Source organism: Diadema setosum, chromosome 12, assembly GCF_964275005.1.
Source record: "Diadema setosum chromosome 12, eeDiaSeto1, whole genome shotgun sequence".
Taxonomy (NCBI): Eukaryota; Metazoa; Echinodermata; class Echinoidea; order Diadematoida; family Diadematidae; genus Diadema; species Diadema setosum.
This window is the reverse complement of record NC_092696.1, coordinates 19,433,990-19,457,758: the sequence shown is the minus strand read 5'-3', so window position 1 is coordinate 19,457,758 and position 23,769 is coordinate 19,433,990. Positions and strand designations below refer to the sequence as shown.

The 23,769-nt window shown below is 35.1% G+C and overlaps 2 protein-coding genes across 2 annotated transcripts; one reads left to right on the top strand and one right to left on the bottom strand.

Annotated features, from left to right (window-relative positions):
* Positions 1 to 6,419: 6,419 nt before the first annotated feature.
* On the top strand, positions 6,420 to 12,973 carry LOC140235783 (retinol dehydrogenase 8-like). The gene is made up of 5 exons (XM_072315791.1): positions 6,420 to 6,684; positions 8,727 to 8,906; positions 10,247 to 10,342; positions 10,639 to 10,771; positions 12,706 to 12,973. Exons 1-5 carry the CDS (start codon positions 6,420 to 6,422, stop codon positions 12,971 to 12,973), a joined length of 942 nt encoding a protein of 313 aa, XP_072171892.1.
* Positions 12,974 to 13,365: 392 nt separating this feature from the next.
* LOC140235782 (retinol dehydrogenase 8-like) lies at positions 13,366 to 23,525 on the bottom strand. Its single transcript, XM_072315790.1, has 6 exons — positions 23,261 to 23,525; positions 22,191 to 22,370; positions 20,332 to 20,425; positions 19,258 to 19,392; positions 18,581 to 18,760; positions 13,366 to 13,390 (listed from the first exon to the last, which is right to left on the bottom strand). Exons 1-6 carry the CDS (start codon positions 23,523 to 23,525, stop codon positions 13,366 to 13,368), a joined length of 879 nt encoding a protein of 292 aa, XP_072171891.1.
* Positions 23,526 to 23,769: the final 244 nt, after the last annotated feature.

Genomic DNA, 23,769 nt, shown 5'->3' with positions numbered 1-23,769 from the left:
ATCTCGCCAAAAAAAAAAGTAAAGCCCAATTTTCATCTCCACCAATACTGTACCATCCCTTTAACTATTGTATCAGACTCATTGGTCAACATTTGTGTCATCTGAAAAAAAAAAAAGGAGACGACAGAAAGAAGGAGAAAAAAGATGTTTAAAGTTGAATCAGAACTAGTTTTGGCTGCGATCAAATACGTACCAAATGACAAAATGACTGTCTCCTAACTCTTTACATGTACATTATCTCATTCTAATTCTGAAAGTAGCCCCCACCACTTACCACACACAAAAAAACCCCACTAAACGCGCACAAACTCTCTCACACACACGCACACACACATACACACACAAAACCATCGACATTGAAATGTTAATATGACAGATTATTACTATATGAGAGCAATAAAAATTGTCTTCAGATTCCGATTATACTGACTCTTTTTTCTGCTGTGCCTGATTATACTTTCATTGATTGTATCATATTTGAATACGGAGTGGATTCAAAATGGAATTTCAAACTTATGCACATCTCCCACTCTTTTTTCATAACTGTGAAGACAGGTTTATTCAACTGGCAAGCACATCAGGCAAAATTGGAAGTCTAGGGATTTTTGTCTTAAAAAAATCAACAACAAAATGATGCCATTTGAAGTTGTTAGAAATCTGTCCTTCTATAAAACTCTGTGTTGTAGTCGTCAACTTTTGTTTTTCATTTTTAGATTGTTTTCCCTGTGTTTCGATCCAACCTTTTATATCAATGTGTTTGGTGACGTAATACTTCACTTACCAGGTCGACCTGTCAATGTTGGCCTACTGCTCGCAACTCAGACAAATGTAGATTATAGTATAAATAAGGCTAGACATTTCAGCTGTTGCTCGGTTCCACCAGAAATGCATGGCGGGCCAGCGTATCTAATGTTTTGGTGGCCAATGTGATAGGGCCACCAAAATTTGGTGAGTGTGTGGGCTACATTGTTTTATGTACTTTCTCACCAAGAAAATAGAAGAATAGCTCGCGGCTCAGTGCTTGATGATTGCATGCATTTCAGCCTTGTCAAGACAAGGGTTGATAGGTCACCACTAGTCTTCGGCCAAACTCAGTCTGTTTAGCCGCCAAATTGGCAATGTCATTTTTTTTTTCTCATTTTCACAATTCTCTTTCACATATAGGAAAGTACACCGCCATTATGAATACAAATATTTTTTTTAATATTTTGGTGACATGGGAAAATCATGTTTATGCCTGAATTCAACATTGTATACATGTATTATTATGCCATTATAATACCATCAAGTCAACTTTGTCACAGCTCCAATTTATACCTGCCAATTTGCATAATAACTATTATCGTTTATTGTTGTTGTTGTTGTTGTTGTTTTTGTTGTTGTTTATATCTCATGGAATAACCTTTTCTTCTACAATTTTCCCTTTTCGGACAACTATTTAATATATATATATATATATATGATTGATGATTTTCGTGAGCCGAGTTGTCCATCAAAGAAAAAGGTTAGCCTCGATATAAACATAACAATGAAGCATAAAGAATTTAACAAGAAACTTGAAGGCTGTATGTAAAATCAAAACGGTTACAGCCTTTACTAATTATCGTTGACGAAAGAAGTTGAAGGTGAGGTTGACAAATCACATTTCAAAAGAAAGGGGCTGAAATGGCATATAGCCATTCTGTGATAAGGACATGCTGATTTTTTTATATATATTTCACGTTTAAACATTCAATATTTAAGTGTTTATTGACAAGATAGAGAATTATATCCTCTTTCTTTCTCGCTTTAGTTCACTAATCTGCATTTTCTGCATACACATTTACCAATCATTTTTATCATCATGTATTCATATACACAATATAGGTACATTTACAACATTAAGTTCAGCTGTCAGATGAATAGCGTTTACAGTATTATTTTTTTCGTTTTTGTCCTTGACTCTGATGATTCAACAACAAAGACCGCCATTATGCATTCTATTCTTCTTTTTACTCAAACAAGAGATGAACTTTATAAAACAATTTTTCAAATGTATTTATGTATCTTGTTAAATGTTGTAATGCGTGTATGGAGGTGTTTATGGAGATGATTATCAAACCGATATGTTATCTGTCGCACGTATTTGTATGTATTTCATTCATAGCAGCTAAGATCGCCCCAAAACTATTCGTTTTCAACTAAATTCTAGCACAAAGTATGTAATTTCCTTACAAAAAAGAAGTAATTACATAGCATTTTCAAGCTAGAAGCAAAAACATGATATGTCATGTACTAAATGAACATGCACCATCACTGATCACTAGCACTCACAGTTTTACTATCACTCGCACACACAGCACTAACACTCTAACATAATAGTCAATGACACAATGATTCCTTTTTGATAAAGCGCATAACCCAAATACAGACCCACGTAAGCAAAATATTAGCGTCCAACTTTTCAATCGCTTTTCTTTAGGAGTAAATGTACGGTAAAACTGTTAACTTAATGTGTGTGTAGGTTTGATGATATATGGTAATATCAATGTACCTGATATGACCTTATCCACGTCAGGATAAGCTTATGCTGACATGTCATACGTTTTTGTTTCTCCTTTGCCCATGCATGGCTACGGTATGCATCATGATATCGCGATTGTTATATCTGTCATCAAGTCCGGTGTTCTTACGAATTTGACCATTCTAGCTGTATTGCTTTGCATGTTTCGTTTTTCTTTTAGCATACTTTGTATCAAATTTTATTGATTTATCACTGTACTTTGAGAAAGCGGAAATACAGAAAAAGAATAAATATGAAATCAAAGTAGAACTGTGTATTTTTTTTTCTGGAAAAATGACTTTTAGAGGGTGTAAGATAATTGTTTTGCCGAGAAGCTCTTATGGGAAGCAGAGACTGCATTACACGTGTTCTCGAACTAAACATTTGCCCCAAAATGTCATAAAATGATAACAAAACCAGAGATAAAAAGTAAACAAAACGATATTTCAGACTAGGACGATGGACTTATTATTTCACCGTGGTTAAGAATCACTTACGTTACCAATAACTCAAACGATACGAAGACAAAGACAGCAATGAGAGCTGTGGCATGATAAAACATTGTGGCTGAATACAATCCGATTAAAATTGAAATTTGCGATGCAGATTTCCCCTGAATATTGTATAGTACTTTTGCCTCTTGTATTCATGATCATTTTGTATGTATTATACTAGTAGTTATTCAGAATACAAGTGAATTTCCCTCGTACACGTAATGTATAGTAAGCCTCGTGAAGATATAACCTTTAATCACCGCAAGTGTTGTTTGTTTTCAATCTTAGTTTTAAACATTTTGAAACGATAATCAACAGTGTAAGATTTATGTTAGAATGGAATGTGTGAAATATCATTAAATTGAATTAATTTCTTCTCAAGCAATAACAAGGATGGAATTTTGGGGGTTTTATTGTCTCTCTCTCTCTTTGATATCATGTGACCGTGCACCACAAAACAAAAGGACGCACCCCTTGATTTTACGTGAGGACTCATAAAAGGTAAATTGGGTCAACCGAGTCAATCTTGAGTTTTTCATATTTTCCGAAAGAGCTATCCTTCTTGTATGGTTGAGGGGTCTAGATATCGCGCACGAAAATTTGTGATGCTCTTATAATAAAAATTATTCCACAATCGTACCTGAATTTCTCAATGAATATCACGAAAATGCAGAAAAATCACCTCCCAGAATCTCCTGATGATACGATGACGGAGTAGTGCGCTGTCGCCGTTTGTATGTCGGACTTAATTTTATGCGTTCAATTTCTCGGGGTATGTAAAGGTCGCGCAGCTGCCCTATGTAGTTTCATGCGTGAAATAGTGTCTGCCCCTCTCTGCGGCTGAACGTGCTTCGGCTTTCGTAGAATATTATAAACGATCGATCGAACAAAATACGAATTCTATCGGCTACGATCATACGAACGAGACAAGCGAGACGACACGTCTAGGTACAACATCCTTAAAAAAGATTTTAAGCTAAAGTAGGTAAATTATAAGGTAAAAAATTGGAAATTTAGTGAAAAATTTGTTCCAAAAAATTGGAAATTTAGTGAAAAATTTGTTTGAAATCTAAATTTCTTACCTGCTTCCTTCTCATTTTTAGCGGTTGTCTGGTATGTTTATTCCATGGGCGTATCGGCAAATTTTGCGCTTAGTCTTACGCGTATTAATGCTTGCTATACGCAGTTACGCTATGCGCGATCATTAAGTCCCTGCGCGAGACCTAGTACCCTTACTTTACAGTATTCTTTAGTTTGGGATCATAACATGAATGGGAAAGTGTGTTTTGAGCAGTTTTTCTACAATCCATTTTATAGACTATGGGTTGACATGGAAAAATCAGCCTAGTTTTTGAGTTTCGTAGTCCGCATTTTATAGGCACCACCTGTAAATGTGAATCTTAGGGCAATTTTGGGTGCTGAATCCAAATATGAATGTTACCAAGTCATTAACTTGCACGTTCTAATGATTTCAGTGCTCGATTATGCAAATTTAACTAATTTATGCAAAATATGACATTTTCTTTTTTTATTGTGGGTCTGCATTTGGATCACTTAAAACTTGCATAGTAAGATAAATTATGGGTGTTGAGTCCACATGTAAACATTATTTAATCAGAAATGTGCACGCTTTTATGTTAATAGTGCTTAATCATGTAGATTTCAATTATTCTATGCAAAACATCCTATTGTATTCATCATGGTATTATGTGTTCGGACCAATGAAAATTTGTACAGTGGGGTTATTTGGGGTGCTGAGTTCATTTATGAATGGTAAAAAACCAGCAGTCTGCTTGTGAACTCGGTATCACAGCTTGATTATGCAAATTTGATTAATTTATGCAAAATATGGTATTTTTGTTCTTTTAAAGTGAATCTTCATATTTGGAAAAATAAAAATTTGTACAATGGGGTAATTTGGGGTGCCAATTCCAAATATAAATGTTACTAAATCAGTTAAAAGCATGATTGTACAATTTGTACTTGATTATGTAAAGTTAAATAATTTGTTCAAGATATAGTAATTTCTTCTTTCTTGTATTTCTTCGTCTCTGTATTTGGATCACTGAAAAAAAAAATGATCGGTGATGTTTCCAAATCATTAATCTGCATGTTTTCATATTAGTGTTTAATGACACAAAGTAAATGACTTTATGCACTTTATGCAAGTATGTTTGTGTAAACTGCAGTGCTATTGGTTTGCAAATCAAGAGTTTGTATATTGTAATGAAGTATATACTCAGATCTTGGTCATTTAATGACAAATCTGAAGCATAATCATATCATATTTTCAAATACAAACTCTTCATATATATATATATATATATATATATATATTATATATATATATGTGTATATATATATATATATATATATATATATATATATATATATATAAGAACGGGAAAATTAATCGAAACTTTGTTAGAATGCCCCCAGTCTTAGACTGCATTTAATCGACAGTAGTAATGCAAGGCCACTAACTACACAACTTGACAATAAAAATCAGTCACGTATTACAAACACAGGAAGACTATTCTAAGACAAATGATGAAATCACATCAAATCGTTTCACCACCAAAACTATGAAAACGAAACAGAACTTTATCAACATGTATGAATGCTCAAAAAAGGAAAGCATAATAAATATAGCCCTTGATTCAATTCAATTCAATCACAAAGCCAGCAAACACATATTCGAAACTGCGGAATCTACAACCTACTCGAAAAACTGGAAACGATTTATTAAAAAGAAATAACCTGACATCAACAACAACACTGTCAACCACCAGTCGAAACACATCTCTAAATGTCGTCATCAGTGTCGTCGTCAATCCATCAAGACCACCGGACCATATCAAACGCCCATCACCACGTAACGCATTCTCATAGTGCACCTAACCTCACTCGCCTGAAGAACACTCGCCCGAGATCGTCAAACTGCTGGGAGTAGGCAACGGAATTAACTGAAGGTATGAATAGAAATATTTATCTATAAGTGTGTTTTGCTTTGTTTTTTGCAGAGTTTTTCTTTTTGTAAAGATATATTGTTTCTTTATAACAAAGCAAAAGAATTTGAAGGGAATTACATTAATTAATGTAAGTTTTGGATCAATTCAATTCCATTTTTGTTGCACACACAGTAAAGGACGATTCTAATTTTCGAAAACCCTTTTCTCAAGAGTATGAGTTCTTAATGTTTGATGTTTATTAACAACATCACGTAATGGTCATATTATTATCATATATATTACAGAAAGGGTATTACTTTCAACAAGAGCATTCTGATGTTTTTTATTGTTCTTCTTTTCATTCCTTCAATGATGACGTATACCATATTATGCTAAATCCTTTTCTGCAGCCAATCATTGTGAGACTACGCGATGGCGCAAAAAGTGATGCTTATCACCGGTTGTTCGTCGGGCATCGGACTGAACATGGCGGTGCGATTCGCGAAGGATGCGGCCAAAAAGTATCTCGTCATCCCCACGATGAGAAACATGGAGAAGAGGGGTCCCCTGGAGGAGGCGGCGGGCGGAGCCCTCGATGACACGCTTCACATCCGACAGCTAGACGTGGTAGATGACACCTCAGTGGCAGAATCTGTGGAGAAGGTTGTGAAAGACTACGGCCGCATCGATATTCTCAGTGAGTTCTTTATCAACACCATAACATTCTGTTGTACGTCTTTTTCTTTCACATTCACGTAAAAAGGAAACCCTATAAAAACAAAAACATCGACAACCGGGTCATAGAAACTTCAGTTATGTATTGCAGTTAGTAACATTGCTTCGTAAATTGGAATATCAGACTCGGTGGCAGGGAGAACCAAAATATGGACTGTATGTTCATAACGTGTTCTCTCGAGCGACCAAATTTCCATTGAAAAGTCGCGTTTTTAGAAAGAGAAAGATGAAAGATTATGTTGGTGTTCTTTTCTACTGAGCGACGTGCAAACTGACAGAAGTACGCCCTATCTTTAAGATCATAATCACACAGCTATTGCCCCATGCTTTCAAACACACGCATCCTCTGAGTCCTAGCCTAAAACAAATCTGAATATCTTGAAACGATCATTCACGAACGTAAACTTGAATACATCGCTACATCAACAAAGGATGAGGCTGAACTGAATGATGATGATTTGCGCTTTCTTGCTAACACATTTCCGATTCTCAAATGATTTCACTGAAGAACAAAAAAGAAAAAAAAAATATTTCTGCTATCTTGTCTATGTTGTTCATTGGGCGGAAGACGTGCAATCAAGCTGTTCTGCTTAACATTGGTTAAAGAATTAATAAAGATAAAATCATTGCTCCAACTTCGTGATAGATCAGTTAAATGAGAATGATAAAATTAAAGTAATATACGCAGTGACGCTACAGTTATCTCCCGCAGGAAACACGGTTGTAATTGTGAATGAGCTTGTGCAAACATGCGGGCAGAGGTGCAACTTTAGATTGATCGTTTATTTGGTTTGTTTGTTTTTCTTTTAGACTCAACTACTTCACAACAAGTATACTTTCTCCTCGTAAACACCAATCAGTTACCACTTCTGAGTCAAACTTGAGTGATTATGTTTAGTTTGTGTCAAACATTATACTATATAAGCTTGGACAAACATGCGGGCAAATTCTAATGTGCGGTTTTAGATTGATTATTTTTTTAAGATAAAACTACCTTGTACAGGTGTATAACAAGTCTTTCCCTTTTCACGAACCAATAAATTACCACTTATGAGTCAAACTTGCATAATTATGTTTAGATCGTGTGGGAGATAGTACTATATAAATTTATGTGAAAAGTAAAAGTCAATGTCCACTTGACAGAAAATAAAGTGCTGTAAATGCTGTTTACAAATTCAAAGTACTTAGCACCATCTGGCAGTGTCTGGTCCAATATTTGATAAAGCGGATGTGTTTTCCATTTTTCAATCGTCATAATGTGCATTTAAAATGTTAATTTTTGGCTTTATATCATAGAACTAAGGGTTCCCGAGATGTTTACTTATACGATTTTTTCTGTTTTCTTTTTATAACTACATATGCCATATATACATAACTCCAATACCTGCAATTCTAGTCAATTCCATCGTCCTTGTATCAAACAGACTTAGAAAGTTATTACATTCGACATATCTGTCCCGAAATTAGGGATCCTTGTATATTCAAGATTGATACATTCCAGTACAAGATTTCATAAATTATTTTACTGAGAGAATCATATTCACGTATAATCAATACTCTACATTTCTATCCCCCTGTACTCCAGTAAATATATTTGAAAACGTCTTGGAACATTACTTCAACGAACACTTGAATGTGCCAGAAAAAAAAAAGAAGAAAAAAAGAAATCCCCAGCGTTTTGGTGGCAAAACTAATGCTGTTTTTTATTAATTTGCCCGAGGAAATTTATATGAGTGCAAATACATTCCTCTATAGTTTATCTTAAGAAATGCCTCGATTACATTCATAGCCCTATCATGCCACATGTACTTTTAATAGTGTGTTCAACTCTACCACATCACAAGAACAAAACGATTACTTTATAGGTATGTAATTTATTCACAACATCAATATTTTTGCCGTGATCATCGTTACATATATTTTTTTTTTCATTTATGGCTTTCGAGGAAAATGCAGAATTTAAAGATACAAACCACAATATTTCTCATGAAAATATGTTTGTAGTCAACAACGCCGGGGTTGCATCACTCGCTCCATTAGAGGAAGCTTCACTGGACAACGTGCGCGCTGTCATGGACACCAACTTCTTCGGTACGGCCCGGATGATGCAGGCGGTGTTACCGCACATGAAGAGGCAGCGGTACGGTCATATCATCAACATGAGTTCCATCACAGGGATAAACGGTACGTCACATTTGTGATGTGTATCCTCAAAATTTCAATTGTATCAATGTCTAAATGCAAACAGAAATAAATACAATGCAAGTAACAAAAGAAAATTACCTGTGTAGATGGTTTTGATTACTTTAATTTAAATAATTCAAGTTTCCAAATCCATACTGACAGTTACTCAAAATCAATTGCAGAAAGTACGTATAGTCATGAACTATATCGGTAAATCTAGTCAACTGGACTTACTTGTAATTTGGAGTAGCGACGTTTCACGTCCTCTCCGGGACGCTTAGTCAGACCGACTGATCTTTGGCGGCAATTGGTTGTTGACCCGTAACAGGATCGGAGAATTTCGGAAAGCGTCGAGGGATCTTCCGAACTGCCGGGTTGTATGCTCCGGCTAGGTTGTGTCGCAGGCCCCCTCCTCGGTTTAGGGATGGCTCCTCAATTTTTACGTAGATAGACTCTTTGACTCCCCTCTCGAATCACCGTGCCTCACGATCTAAGATGATCACGTCCTTGTTGTCAAGTTACTGCTGTTCAGATGGGAGTATACGGCAGAGTCTCCACATCCAAACGAGCTAGCTCGTCTGTGCTGGTACATACGTTTGGCCAAGGTCTGCTTTGTCCTTCCTATGTACAGCTCTTCACACTCGTCATCCCTGCATTGGATAGCATAGGCCACGTTGTTTTGTTGGTCCTTCGGAGTCTTATCCTTAGGATGGACAAACTTCTGTCTCAAAGAGTCTACGTAAAAAGGGAGGAGCCATCCCTAAACCGAGGAGGGGGCCTGTGACACAACCTAGCCGGAGCCTACAACCCGGCAGTTCGGACATGTCGGAAGATTCCTCGATGCTTTCCGAAATTCCGCGACCCTGCTACGGGTCAACAACCAATTGCCGCCAAAGATCAGTCGGCCTGATGAAGCGTCAGACCGACTGATCTTTGGCGGCAATTGGTTGTTGACCCGTAGCCCAGTTGACTAGATTTACCGATATAGTTCATGTGATATTTTACCTGGATGACTGAGAACATTCACAGACGTATACATATACACGCTCATTATTACTCTGCTAATGCTATATCCCTTGACAAAAACCAAACTTGTGAATTGAAATACAGAGAGGAAATCAAAGAAAGACGACTGTGAATTGACGTGATTGACGTCTGCCTGTTTAATGGCAGTAGCTAGCTGCAACATCAAATTGCATTCAAAAGACCGATAATATCTCTCCCCATAACACTCACCTACCAAGACATATACATTACACTGTACTTGTGGTTCATCCATAAAATTAATCATATTTTTTAATTTATGTTTGTTTCTTTCTTTTTTTCTCTCTCTCTGACAGGTTTTCCATTCTACGATTTGTACACTGCTTCTAAACATGCCATAGATGGAGTTACTGAAAGCATAGCTCCTCGAATGAAGGCACATAACATCCGGTGTGTGGCTTCTCATTGATTATCATGTTTTGTAAGAGATATTACATGATAATTATGGTATACATTTTTTGTTTCTTCTCTTTGTCTTTAATTTGACTAGTTTAGAATTAGACTATTCATGCATGTCTGTGTAGTGGGTGTTATCTATTTAGTTATTATATTTTAAAAGGTAAAAATTAAATAAACAAGAACCTACCTGTAAGAGTTTCTGTATAACTATAATGTATGATATACGGTGAAATTTGGTGGCTGTGAAAATGTATTATATGAATAAGGCAAGCACGTTTTCTTGATAGAGTAACGTCAATAATCCCTGGACCAGTTGACTCTAAAATCAACGACAACATCGTGGAAGAAAGACGCTTGCCTATGAGAGTTGCTTTCGACCCAATAACCTTACAACAAGCCAGGACCATCAACCCACATTTAAAGTAAGTCGGATTGTTTTTCCTGCATATGTATATAATATATATGATATATATATATATATATATATATATATATATATATATAAGTATATACATATATACATCGTCTCGGCGTTCGGCCCAGACATGGTAGTTATAGTTTACAAGTTTGCCTGGGAATAAAGTTGTTTTAACATTGTCATTTTCAATGAACGTTAAAACTTGATGTATACATATACAATGTATATAATATATATATATAAATATATACATATATGTATATATATATATATATATATATATATATACATATATACATTCGCACATTTCTTTCAAGAGCACTAGGAAATCAATACCGATTGAAAGAGCCATGTATTTTATTGACTTATACAATAATTTGATTTTACCATAATATAAAATGCTGCAATATTACAAGGGGAACCTGTGACTCCACAAGAATAAATCCAGTTGCTTTTCTTCAGAAACCTTCTGCGTAATTCATCTCTAATTTCCCTTATTTAACCTCCTCTGTCTTTTCCCCTCTGCACTGCTGTTTACCTTGTGAAATAATGAAAGGTAATGACATACACATTTTTCAGAGTGCAATTTTCACGTAAAAATACACATGTATCCGTATTCCTAAAACTTTTGATGGGTTTTCACTGCAAACTCTGCTGTTCACTATACGGGTTTTTTTTTTCTTTCCCATTTTCTGCATCAAGACACCTGACTTGATGTCACTATGAGCAATCAATGTAATCACTTAAAATACTGATCTGGGTCTTATTGCATATAACATTTTACCGCAGGAAAAAAAAATGGTTAGAACTATTAAAATACACAAGTGAGCACGATAATTGACTTAAACACGGGGGAAGCTCTTTTAAAAAGTTAAGGTTTGTTGTTGTTTTGTTTGCTTCTTTGTTTCAGGAGGTTTCTTGCAACATTCTGTACATATGTATATATATATATATATATATATATATATATATATATATATATATATATATATTATATATATATGACTATGATCTGCCATAAGAAAAGGATCCTAAAGTCGCTGACGGCTGAGCCGAGAAAATCGAGTTTGAAGTCAGATCATCAAAATCGGTCAAACTATTGAATTTTTTTTTTTTTACATCGTATTGTAGTCTGACGTTTCATCTATCATCTGCTGAAATTTCGAAGGTAAATAACTAGAGGAGAGGCAAGAAATTAGCGTTTTTTCTGAACCATGATTTTCCGACTTTCAACGGAAGAGAAACGTAGAAGATTTGGATTATTTTAATGTCGCAGATAGACTCCGCCCCTAGCAACGAGGGAGTGCATTCGGTCAGTGCGTGGCATCCTGGTTACTGATTGGTCGTGCGTAGACCGCTGGCGCTAAGCTTGAATGAACATCGTGGAGGTTGCTAGAATCAAACGCTGATCTCCCAGACCGCTCGATATGCTCTCATAATCATTGATACCTCCTCATCCAAGTACTTCTATGAGTCGTGTTATACATGAAATCAAAGCGGAAGAGTAAGGGGGAATAATTTCATGTCATTTTCAGAAAATCGGTATAACTAAAAATTGATGTCGGGACACCAAACTTCCTAAAAGCTAATCTTTTGATAGCCCGAGTTGGCGACTAAAATTCAAATTGAAATTTTAAACTTTTTTATTTATTTCGAACCACTATACATTTCTTTTGCGGGCCACCAGAATGGTCATATTCAAAGATTTTAGGGGCCCGAATTTGACACTGGAGAAAAATGTTAGTTTTGAACCCTGATATCTGTGATTATGCATATTACTGGAAAATAACTTCGCTTTCCTCATAATTATCATTAACTTCAAAAATTTGATGTTCGAGAAAAAAAAAAGAAAAAAAGAAGTGAAATAAGGATACCCAAAGTGCATGTCAATCAGAAAGGGTGTTTTAAAGATCCTGGTTTTTATCTATACCGTCATAGATACATCTTCGAGCAACTTATTCAAACGGCAGACGACGTCAGCGATGTCGTACAGGCGGTGGTCGAAAAGGACGATATCGACGGGCCTCTGCGGGTCTTCACCAGCGAGTACGTGCGAAACATGGCGGCCATCAAGCGCTCGGACCTGGGCCGTAGTAACTGGATCCAGTACATCCGGTATATGGTTGAGAAGAAGCAAGATGAAGTACCGACTGCCCACGAACAGAATGATAAATCATTCAAACAATTTCTGGCTATGATTAAGTAGATGATCCATGCTCTGCACATAATCTTCTTCAAGTGGGTGGCAAGATATCAAATACAAGCAACTCCCTTTGTTTTGGAGTCTTCGGGACCGGGACTTTCTTTCGTTATATCGTAATTCCGTTAAACCTTGACAGTAAAGTATCTGGGGCTGTATAAGAGTTTTACTATTTAAAATATGGATGATAATTTTTGGACCTGAATTTCTACTTCATCGTATACGCGTTGTACGGAGGATTTCGTAGTATAAACGTATTATTACCGTTGTACCCGTTATAATGGAATAGTAACTGTAGATGATTTTTAAACTACTATATCATATCGATCATTATCAATATCGATCATTATCGATATCTTGCGTACACACGTGTCAGTCTTTACTGTATTTCGTCACGCTCAATCTTGGCTCAGCATCCGATTCCTGCCAAAGTCAGGAACAACATAAATTTCACAAAGTAGATTTCGGGGGTAGGACTTAACAAGAAAAAAAAATCGTTTTATTGATATCAAAAGAAATTGCTTTAATTTTTCTGAATTATTTGGAAATAAGGGCGAAACTAGGCTATCCCTTAAAAAAGTTTTAAAAAAACTTAAATGAAAGCAGTAATACACATAATATTTATCATATTATCATAGGTCTATTACTTCATCGAGTTTTTAATTTGTTTAAACATACTTATGATTACAAAATTATGATTGCTTAGTGATAATGACTGTAAAATAACTCATCTGCTCAGTGTCATCAATCCATTAAGGAACCAAGAACAAAGACAAATTACATATATATATATATATATATATATATATATATATGTATATATATATATATATATATATATATATATATATATATATATTAGATATATTTTGATTACATTGCATGATATTTGAACTTGGAGTGCATTTGCATATTGATTCAGAGTTTTATTACGTCACGGCTCGCACTTATTCTTTCGCTGTTGAGACAACGTCTTATTCAAGCTGTAAAATACATCAGGCGCAAATTAGGATAAGAGGCACATGGAATTCAAATGAGCATATTATACATTACCTCCGCCAAGGAAGGAGGTTATGTTTTCGTTACCGTTGGTTTGTGTGTTCGTTCGTTCGTTAGTTAGTTAGTTAGTTAGTTTGGCCGTGTGCAAAATAACTCAAAAAATAGTTAACGGATTGGAATGAAACTTGCAGGAAAGGTTGACAATGACACAAGTACCAAACGATTAACTTTTGGTAGTGATCCGAGAATGTTTGGGGAATTTATGAAGGATTTTTGATATTTTGGCAGGTAGGGTCAATGAACTTGGGAGTTCAGGCTGCGCGTATTTGAGGTTTGCCTGCGCGCACTAAAGTGCGTGCTCTGAGGGTTTATGACGTAACAAAGGCTTCTATAATGGGAAATCGGGCGACTTTCAGCACATGGGTCAAAGAGAACCCTTTGGTATGGGTGGAAATCACTGATATCTCTATGGAAGAACAAGATAAGTGGTGGAAATGAGCTGCATGCTTGGCGGAGGTCTGCGCTCTCAGAGTGCTTCTCTAATTATTAATTTTTGTCACGATATTTGTCAGCGTTTGCTTTCAGAGTTTGTTTTTTCTCTGTGTTCTTGCCAATCAAATTATCGTAGATGATGACTGTAGAATAATTTACTGCCCGAATATCACAGAAACATTAATGTGTTACTCGCGAGATCCAATGATTTCCGCGTGCTCTAATGCGTTTATAATCTATTTTTCCCGCAAGCAGCTCGTTTATACTAAGAGGTGTAATCAAATTGTAATAATGCGAGGAAAAGAAAATAAATATAGAAGTGTGAATGAATAAAATCGATAAACTCACGCTGCATTAATGACGGAATGAAATGGCTGTTTGTCAGTCATTGTCAACATCTTTCATGTCCTTTTCAATTTACGAATAGATATCAGCTAAAGCTAACTCAACAACAGTGTTTCTTTAATGATAGTTCTTGTTGAAGGGGAGGGGGACTACATAACTTTCATTTTAACTACAGCAGGTTAAAATACAGATTCTGCCAGAGATTAAAGTTTATGAACGTATACCAAGCATAATCCTGTATAGCGAAAAGAAGCTAAAGTAGTAATAAGAACCTATACACCAAGAACAAGTCCACCTTTATATACATAAGGATTGAGAGAATGTATCAATTTAGTAAATCGCATCAGTGAAAGTTTCAGGAAAATTGGACAATCTGTTCAAAAGTTATGAATTTTGAAGTTTCAGTGCCGCCATCACTGGATGAGATGATAACTACAGATTTTGATATCACATGCGTAGAAGGATATAAGGAAAGTATAAAGAAAATTCAGCATGTTTTCGCTTTTCTCACATGATAATAGAGCGCCTGACTTGCCTCTTTCAGAAGGCAGTAGGAATAATATTACCCTTAACATATTATGTCAATAGCGAGTAGAAGGAATGTTTACTTTTTTTCGAAAAATTATTATATTTTTTATTCCCTTTACGTTTCCCTTATATTGTTCTACCCATGTGACATTATACACTGTAGTCAACATGGTAGTTAGCCTTCTCATCCAGCAGTGACTGAGCAGAAACTTTAAAAACATAACTTTTGAACGGATTGTTAAATTTTCTCAAACTTTCACTGATGCGTTTTACTATCAATATTGCTGCATTTACTCAATCCTTATGTATATGAAGGTGAGCTTGTCATTTAAAGTCCATTTAAAATGTTTGTGTGTGAGAGGGAGAGAGAGGAGGTTCCTTTCTTTGGATGTGCGTGCGCAAATAAATCAAAAGCTAACACTTCTGCGGTTAGAATGTATGTCAATAGAATACTATATATGTAATATATATTATATACATATATAATATATATTATATGTATAATACTGTATATATATATATGTATTATATATATATATATGTATATATATATATATATATATATATATATATATATATAATCATATATCATATATATATATATATATATAATCATATATCATATATATACATATATAAAGATAAATATCAAGAGTTAAAAACATTCGTATAAAAACACCGCAGGAGCCAAAAAATTGGACTGACGTTTTGGTCAAAGACCTTTATCAAAGCTAAAATTTTACCTTTGATAAAGGTCTTTCACCGAAACATCAGTCCATTTTTTATTTTTTTTTGTTCTTCAATTAAACAGTTAATCATAAGAACAATGAAGAGCTTAAATGAAGGATATCCACAGCTCAAATTCTCGGAATGCTTCATCGCATCACTTTGGTTCCATATTTATTATATACAATTACAATACAATACACTGCAGTCAAATTGTATCCGAACAAAGAATACATGAGTTTACAAATACTATACAGTATACATAAGGTCTCATTCCCAGATCATAGTGTATTTGCAACAAGATCACAAAGCGACGGATATATTTCATAGCCCAATGAACCATTGCCATTTACGATCAAAGTATGATGACAACATTATTATTGAGCCAGATCCATTAGATATAAATACAATAATATTAACACGACAATTCATGATGCAAGTAAATACACTGGAAGTATATATATATATGAAGGGTTTGTTTGCAAAAACCGATAAGTCCATTTTTGAAGATTTTGAAGTATGATCACTGTCATAAAGTACAAAATAATACCTTTTAAATGATACATTGGTCACTACATATTAAGGTATATTTTTGAAGTTATGGTCAAAAGAAGCAAAAATTTTCTTATTATTCTCTTTATTTTTCTTGACCTTTAATCACAAATATCTCCATTTGGCAAATATGGACTTATCGGTTTTTGCAAACAAACTCTTCATATATATATATTTATATATATATGTATATATATATATAAATAAACTAAACTTAATGTTTCGTCTACTTCACTTGTGACACGGGAGAGAGAGAGAGAGAAAGAAAGATTGAGAAAGCAAGAAAGATAGACAAAGAGAAAATAACTAACTCATAATCGAAAATTACACACCTACACGATATCATGGCCTGTTATTAAAAGGCGGTTTGGTCACAACTGCATAGCTTATGATAAGGTATGGATTTTACCAATTCTTAGACAAGACGAAAATAATTTTGAAGCATATTGCCAAAAAAAAAAATACAAACGCTTTATAAATCAAAGCTTTGTGGCCATTTATGCTAATGGTTTTTCCTCTGTATTCCAAAATAAAAAAAAAATGAAGAAGAAACAGATGCACAGATAAATTATAACATTAGCGACGCATCGATGTCAACTCAATTCACAACAGTTGAAAGCAGCATCGAAATAAACCATCCTGGAATAAATTATTTTCATGGGGATATTTCTGACTGCGCAAAGTTGCGCACATTAAGACCCTCTGAACACTGTCATGGACATGATGGACCAAAATACATCATTTTTGTTGACCGATTGATTTTTTTTTTTCTTCTTTTTCTTCTCTTAGACTGGGAGTGTAATCTCTTTTTCTACCTATACTGTCGAAATTATTTTGACGGCTGAAAATAAAACCGAAATCGAGCAGTTTTTCAAGACCACATTCTGTTCGGACGGACGGTATTTCACTGTAAACTAGGACATATTATTTCCATGGATACTCCTGCACAGCAAGCCTGCGGGACCCTAATCTTCATTAATATCGCCTTTTCTCCCTTTTCAATGAAACTGCATCTCCATACTCTTCTTATTTTAGTCACAATTTGAATGGGTTAGAATGGTCCAATTTTAACAAGTTAGGCCTTACATATCATTTTAAAGCTTAGAGCTTATCCTTTAAATTTTGTACAAAAGTAAAAATTCATGTTGGCCTACTTTTTTTTGGGGGGGGGGTTGATTTGGCTGGTCACACTTATGAATAGATAATCTATCCTGACTAAGGCGACCTGATTGAGTGTTTTGTCCTTTTGTTTTCTTTTTTTTTATTGTGTCTACACGTATCTATGTGTTTCAACACCATTTCGGAACTCGGTCAGCAACAAACGTTTGATATGACGCGCGTTTGTGATAGCTAATTCATTGTAAGTAATCTTTGTCCGTGAGATTCGGGACCAATTGTCATGATTTTGTGGGTACGGTTTCACCTCCCTGGTTTCACCAGGGATAATAACCAGCAATGACTTTTCGACGCTCCCCTAAGGTTTTCACCTTGAAATAAAAGTAGGCAGGAATATCCTTCCTAACTTGTGCATGTGCATGTATTATGAATGTTAATAGTTTCATCAATTTATTGTGACTAATGTCGCTGGGAGCACTTTGTCAACAATTATTTGGTTTAATATTCGATCATGTGAATGAAAACAAACTTACAGAAGATGTATTTGTGTGTGTGTGTGTGTGTGTGTGTGCGTGTGTGCGTGTGTGTTTCATTCAGCATGACTAATCATTGCTTGGTGCTCAAACATAAAGTTCATTGTTGCGCAAGACTGACAAGTATCAGTCATAATAATATAAGTAACCATGTATCTCTGAGAAAATGTAAATCAAATTGGTTTCAAAAATAATTTATGGTATCACCGGCAATTGTGATCGCTGGCTTTAATACCTCCGACTCTGATTCGCATACGTAAAGTTCTTCTCCCATGTTTTATGATCATTCGGGGTTTCATGCTGTGGTTTGTCGACTAAATACCGAATGTACTCCAGCCAGTTCATCCCGTCCAGGTCGGAGTTCTTTATCTGCGATATGCCAAGCGAGTAGTCACTGGTGAAAATCTTGGGAGGAATGTCGACTTCATTCTTGTCCAGGATCTCCACGGCGATGTCAGCAACTTCCTCGGCGCTTTGAATCACAGGCGGTGCAAAATTAAACCTGCATGAAAAGAAATCAGATTTGAATATTTCACCATTTTTTGGCGATATGAGAAATGATAGCAATAATGATGCTAATTATAGCAATAATGATAATAACAGTAACAGCAAAAGCAATATAAAAATGTAATATAGTAATAGTGCTACCACTTATAAAAATTCATATCTCCTAAGCCCAGTTTTCAGAGTATACTTTTGATGAAAATAATAATTATTTCTTTCTTTTTTTCGTTGTTGGTTTTTAACTCAGTGTTAGGCGAAGATTGCATTAGTGCATGACGTATAACGTGAGCAACCATTTGCCCCGCCTCTATCAAATGAAAAAAAAAAATAAAATAAAAAATATTGTACGAGTAAAAGGATAAATGAATTAATGATTGATAAATCTATACATTACTAACTGAATACATAAATGCATAGATTGGTACAATAAAACCTACATGCAGAAATAAATACATATTATAAACAAAAACAAGAGCTTCATATAGGGACACTTACTTCTGATGAGTCAAAATGTTCTTAAGCTGCCGTTTAGTGATCGGGTCAACTTTGGCTTTGTCTGGGATGCGGTTTCCATCAACGATATTTGTATTGATGTTCGTCTCCACAGGACCCGGCACTATGGTACAAACTCTGAAAAAAAAAAAAAACAGCCAAAGAAATATAGAAAATCTTTACAAAAATACAGATAAGATTTACGTTCGCAATCTATCTTCGTGGACCAAATACATAAACGTTGCCCCGTTTACTGATCATGGTAAATTTGACCATTCATTACTCGGATTCGTAAATCTTGGAAATTTTCAATGTAATAAAAATCCTTTTCGTTACATCATTTCTTGCGTTTCTTTAAGAAAAGTGAATGGTATGTTCGATCATCGTGTATGATTTTTGTAAACAAGTAGTTTCAAAAGAATCCTTTGAGTGGTTCACAGTATACAAGCATGCTTTTCATTGGACCTCTCAATTCTTTTTGTTTTTTCTAAATGTAAGTCTGTATTTTGCCGGTATGCGTGTATATCTCTATTCATCTTTTGAACAGTTGAATGTATGTCTGTGTTATAATTCGTGATTTATTCTGTGTAATGTTTTGCTGGAAAAAAAACAAGAAGAAATGAAAATAAATGAAATGAATTGAATTGATTAAAAATTCCAAATAGTAATATTGAATAATGGTGTTGGAAAATCATATGTGTGATCATTCAGACACAGAGAAAAGATGTGAAAAAAAAAGAATGAATTGATCTCCTGCTTTCTGGAAGCAATATAGCTGATTACAGACATGAGGTCAGTATGACACATCAATGAACATAAATGCATCATGGTAAGGTAGAGTTGCCGTTACAGTAGATATCAAAGAGTACACGTTATTTAACTGAATAAATGAATGAATAAATAATTGACTGACTAAAGAAATAAATGTATAAACGCATAGATGAATGAATGAATGAATGAATGAACGAATGAATAGATAAGTAGATAAAGAAGTAACGAAATGAATGAATAAACACATAATAAAGTAAATGTATCAATTTTAAAGACACCAAAAGTACTGGAGATATTCAAATGTACCTGATATTGTGATCTTTCAGTCGGCATGCCAGAGCTTCAGAGAGGCCCTCAATTGCGAACTTGGATGCAGAGTAGACATCGTACATGGGATAACCTTGATAAAGAAACCATTAAGATTAAAGCCGATAATTGGAAATTCATGTTTTTCACTATACCAAAACTCAGAAAATAAGCTGGAAGACAGAGAGTACATAGAAAAAGTCCAAGATAGACTCTGTACAATTTCACCTGCGGAGCAATTTATTAACAATCAGGGGCCAGTTTCATAAAGATTAATATCAAGTAACGCTAAAAATACTGAAAGTTACGCTTGATTTTTCTTCAAATCAAGCTTGGGTGTCGTTATCAAACAGAACTTACGCTCAATATTGAACTTACCTAGATTCAACGAGCTATGCGTAAATCGAACGTAAGAGCAATAGCAACTTTTTATGAAACAGGCCCCAAGTAACGGAAAATACTTCATAGTAAGTATACTTCATAGCAAGTACCATCACATTCAGTATCATTTTATGATTTTCTATTAGATTGTTTTTAGTTATAGTGATTAGTATATTATAAAAAAAAAAGTTGAAATTGTCAAAAAAGATTACTTTAAGAACCCCCCCCCCCCCATAAAAAAAAAAAAAAATCAAAGGGAAAGTAATGAACACTGGGATAAACGGCAAATCTTGAAAGTTCATGAGTCAAAGCATTAAGCTGTTTCAAGAAACTTGATGGGGACCAGTTCTGTACGGAAGCAAGCTCGATGGGAGATATAGATAGCTGTAAGGGAAAGAGAGTGGCTACTGAACTCGTTACCGAATAAGGTAATTCACAAGAATAGAAAATCACAGTGCTTGAAGTGAATGATTATGTTATCTACATCACAAATGAGTAATCAATTCGAATGTTACAATACTTGCAGCCCTCGCTCTTTTGAAAGAGATTTCTACAACATGGGGTTCATGTTAAAGCCTTTATTTGCAATATCCGGAAAAGGAAACTGCGTTCATAATTGTCGTCCAAAAATGAGAATTAATACAAACCGTATAAGCTAAGCTTCAGACTGCAGGATATGTTTCTTTCTTTTTTTTTTCAAAGCAGTGATAGAGTTATTTTGACAAGTCAGCAAAGAAGTATACGAGAAAGAAACAACTGGTAGTTTCTGACAAGAGATCATTTCTGCATCTATTCGTTCCTTTTCTTGTTTCTTTTAATTACTTTAAGCGTCTTTCTTCAGTCACCTGACATGAGATGTTATAAACAAGCTCATTTAAGATTACGTTTCATGTATGTGTGTGTGTATGTGAGTTTTGGTTTGTTATTATTGTTATTGGTGTTTTTGTCTTATTTTTCTAAACCCTTTGTGCGCTTTAGGATTACACACACACACACACACACACACTTTGATGCACAGGACAGAATGGATCGGTGAGAATTTGATGCGTGAGTTTAACTTTGGAACTGTTAAAACCCACGAGTGGGTTTTAGACTGTTTCCAACTTTAAATGAGAGCATCCAGTTCTCATTGATCCACGAAATACACCAGTGCATCATTCGTTTTATAAAATGGGCCCTTAAATTAATGAAATTCCATTTTTATCCCATCATCCGTCCGGTACACCTCTGCACAGCTCTCTACACTGTACAAGGCTTGAGCCATGCGTTTGGATTTTACCGGACACTGCTGGACGCATGGTTCAGTGTGAATCAGTAAAAATCAAAGCATGATGACTGACCAATCAGGTTGCAGAGATTCTAAAGCCCCCTTTATAATACTGATTGGCGCAGACAACGAAACATCATTATGTAAGTTCTTAAAAGTCCCTGGCACAGAAGGGGTTAAACGGTATATCATGTGAGGGATGTTAACTTACCGCCAATGCCGGTAACTGACGAGGTGCTGATGATGTGGCCGGTCTTCTGTTCTTTCATGTGAGGGAGAACAGCCTGCAACATCCGGGCCATCCCGAAGAGGTTCGTATCGAACAGCTCTTTCATGTCTTCAATCGGCATGTACTCCATTGGTGTGAAGGAGGCGATTCCAGCGTTATTGACTGCACGGGAAAAATGTACACACGCATACATAATACTTACAAACACACGGTGATGAAGAGCTTGGTGTCAAATCGAGGTAACTCCAATTTTGTTATTATTTTATTTCTATATTTGCAATGACAGTTGCTTTAAACAAAAAGAAAATGATCGGAAAATATTTGGAAACATAGCTTCATGTTCAAAAATGGCGCTTAATTCGTTTTGCGATCAAACTCTTCATATCACATATTTCATAGTACATAGGTATACAATTTCATTCACCAATTCATATCTGAGTGTCCTTTGTAACCTATAGTTTACTTATTTCCCTTTCTTATTTACTTTCATTTTACCTGTTCTTTTCTTCACATTATGTGGCTTTGACTTTATCGATTTTCATCCATGAAAACAATCGCTCCGATGTTGATAGTCTGCTTTTATGTGTGCTCAGATAATCTTGCATTTTATCCAATATCATATTAGTGATAAAAGACGCCATCCAAGAACAAGTTCAGATGATCCAAGATAAACAATGATTTCGTTTCTGACACTTTTATAGCATAAAATAGTTACATTTATTTAATAGAAGAGAAGGCAGCAGTTGATACAACAACTTCCAGTACGACAACGTTGGCTGACGTTCTTTTTTTTTGTTGTTCTTTTTTGTTTGTTTTGTTTTGTTTTGTTTTGTTTTTTGTTTTTTTGCTTGACAGATTAAAGTTTGGAATAATTTACGATAGCTAGTAGTTTAAATTGAAAGTGATCTGCAGCCTTAAGCTTCAATACTCATGTCAAACTCATGCCATCGCAGTTAGAGTGTAATGAATTAAGACAAAGAAGTAGATTAGGCCTATAATCATTAGTTGTCTCTTCAGATGCAGAAGAGTAGTATCTAAAGAGGTGTGCTTACTTAGAACATCGATTCGGCCAAACTTGTTCACAACATTCTCAACAGCATCCTGGACGGACTTCTCGCATTGGACGTCACATTTCTCAATGTGCATTGTGTCGTTGAGGGTGCTTCCGGCAGCTTCTTCCAGCGGCTTGCGCTTCTCGAGGTTGCGCATTGTTGGAATCACTAGGTACTTCTTCGCTGCGTCTTTGGCCAATTTTACAGCCATAGTTTGGCCAATGCCCGAAGAGCAGCCGGTGATTAAAACAACTCTTTGTGCCATTTTTGTTGTTTTTTGTTGACTCCTGTTGATGTTGGGAACCTGTGTTGTGAATGGGATAGAGTCTAAAACAATGAATGATTCCGCATAATTATTTTCTTTATCAATTAGTTACATTCTGGATGAAGTTAGCTTCGAATATTATTTTAAAGAGTTTAAATGCAAAAGCAGATATATCCATTTTTATAAGTCTGATATATCATGAGATTCAATGTGCTGAAAAACAAAGAAAATAATACAATGTAAT

Excerpts from the sequence above, each read along its gene's own strand:
- LOC140235782 (XM_072315790.1), bottom strand. The coding sequence starts at position 23,525 with ATGGCACAAAGAGTTGTTTTAATCACCGGCTGCTCTTCGGGCATTGGC. Across the intron at positions 18,761-19,257 it reads AACATTTTGACTCATCAGAA|GTTTAATTTTGCACCGCCTG; the intron begins GTAAGTGTCCCT and ends CTTTTCATGCAG. Across the intron at positions 13,391-18,580 it reads AACTGGCTGGAGTACATTCG|GAATCGGATGCTGAGCCAAG; the intron begins GTATTTAGTCGA and ends TGACTTTGGCAG.
- LOC140235783 (XM_072315791.1), top strand. The coding sequence starts at position 6,420 with ATGGCGCAAAAAGTGATGCTTATCACCGGTTGTTCGTCGGGCATCGGA. Across the intron at positions 8,907-10,246 it reads TTCCATCACAGGGATAAACG|GTTTTCCATTCTACGATTTG; the intron begins GTACGTCACATT and ends TCTCTCTGACAG. Across the intron at positions 10,772-12,705 it reads ACCATCAACCCACATTTAAA|ATACATCTTCGAGCAACTTA; the intron begins GTAAGTCGGATT and ends ATACCGTCATAG.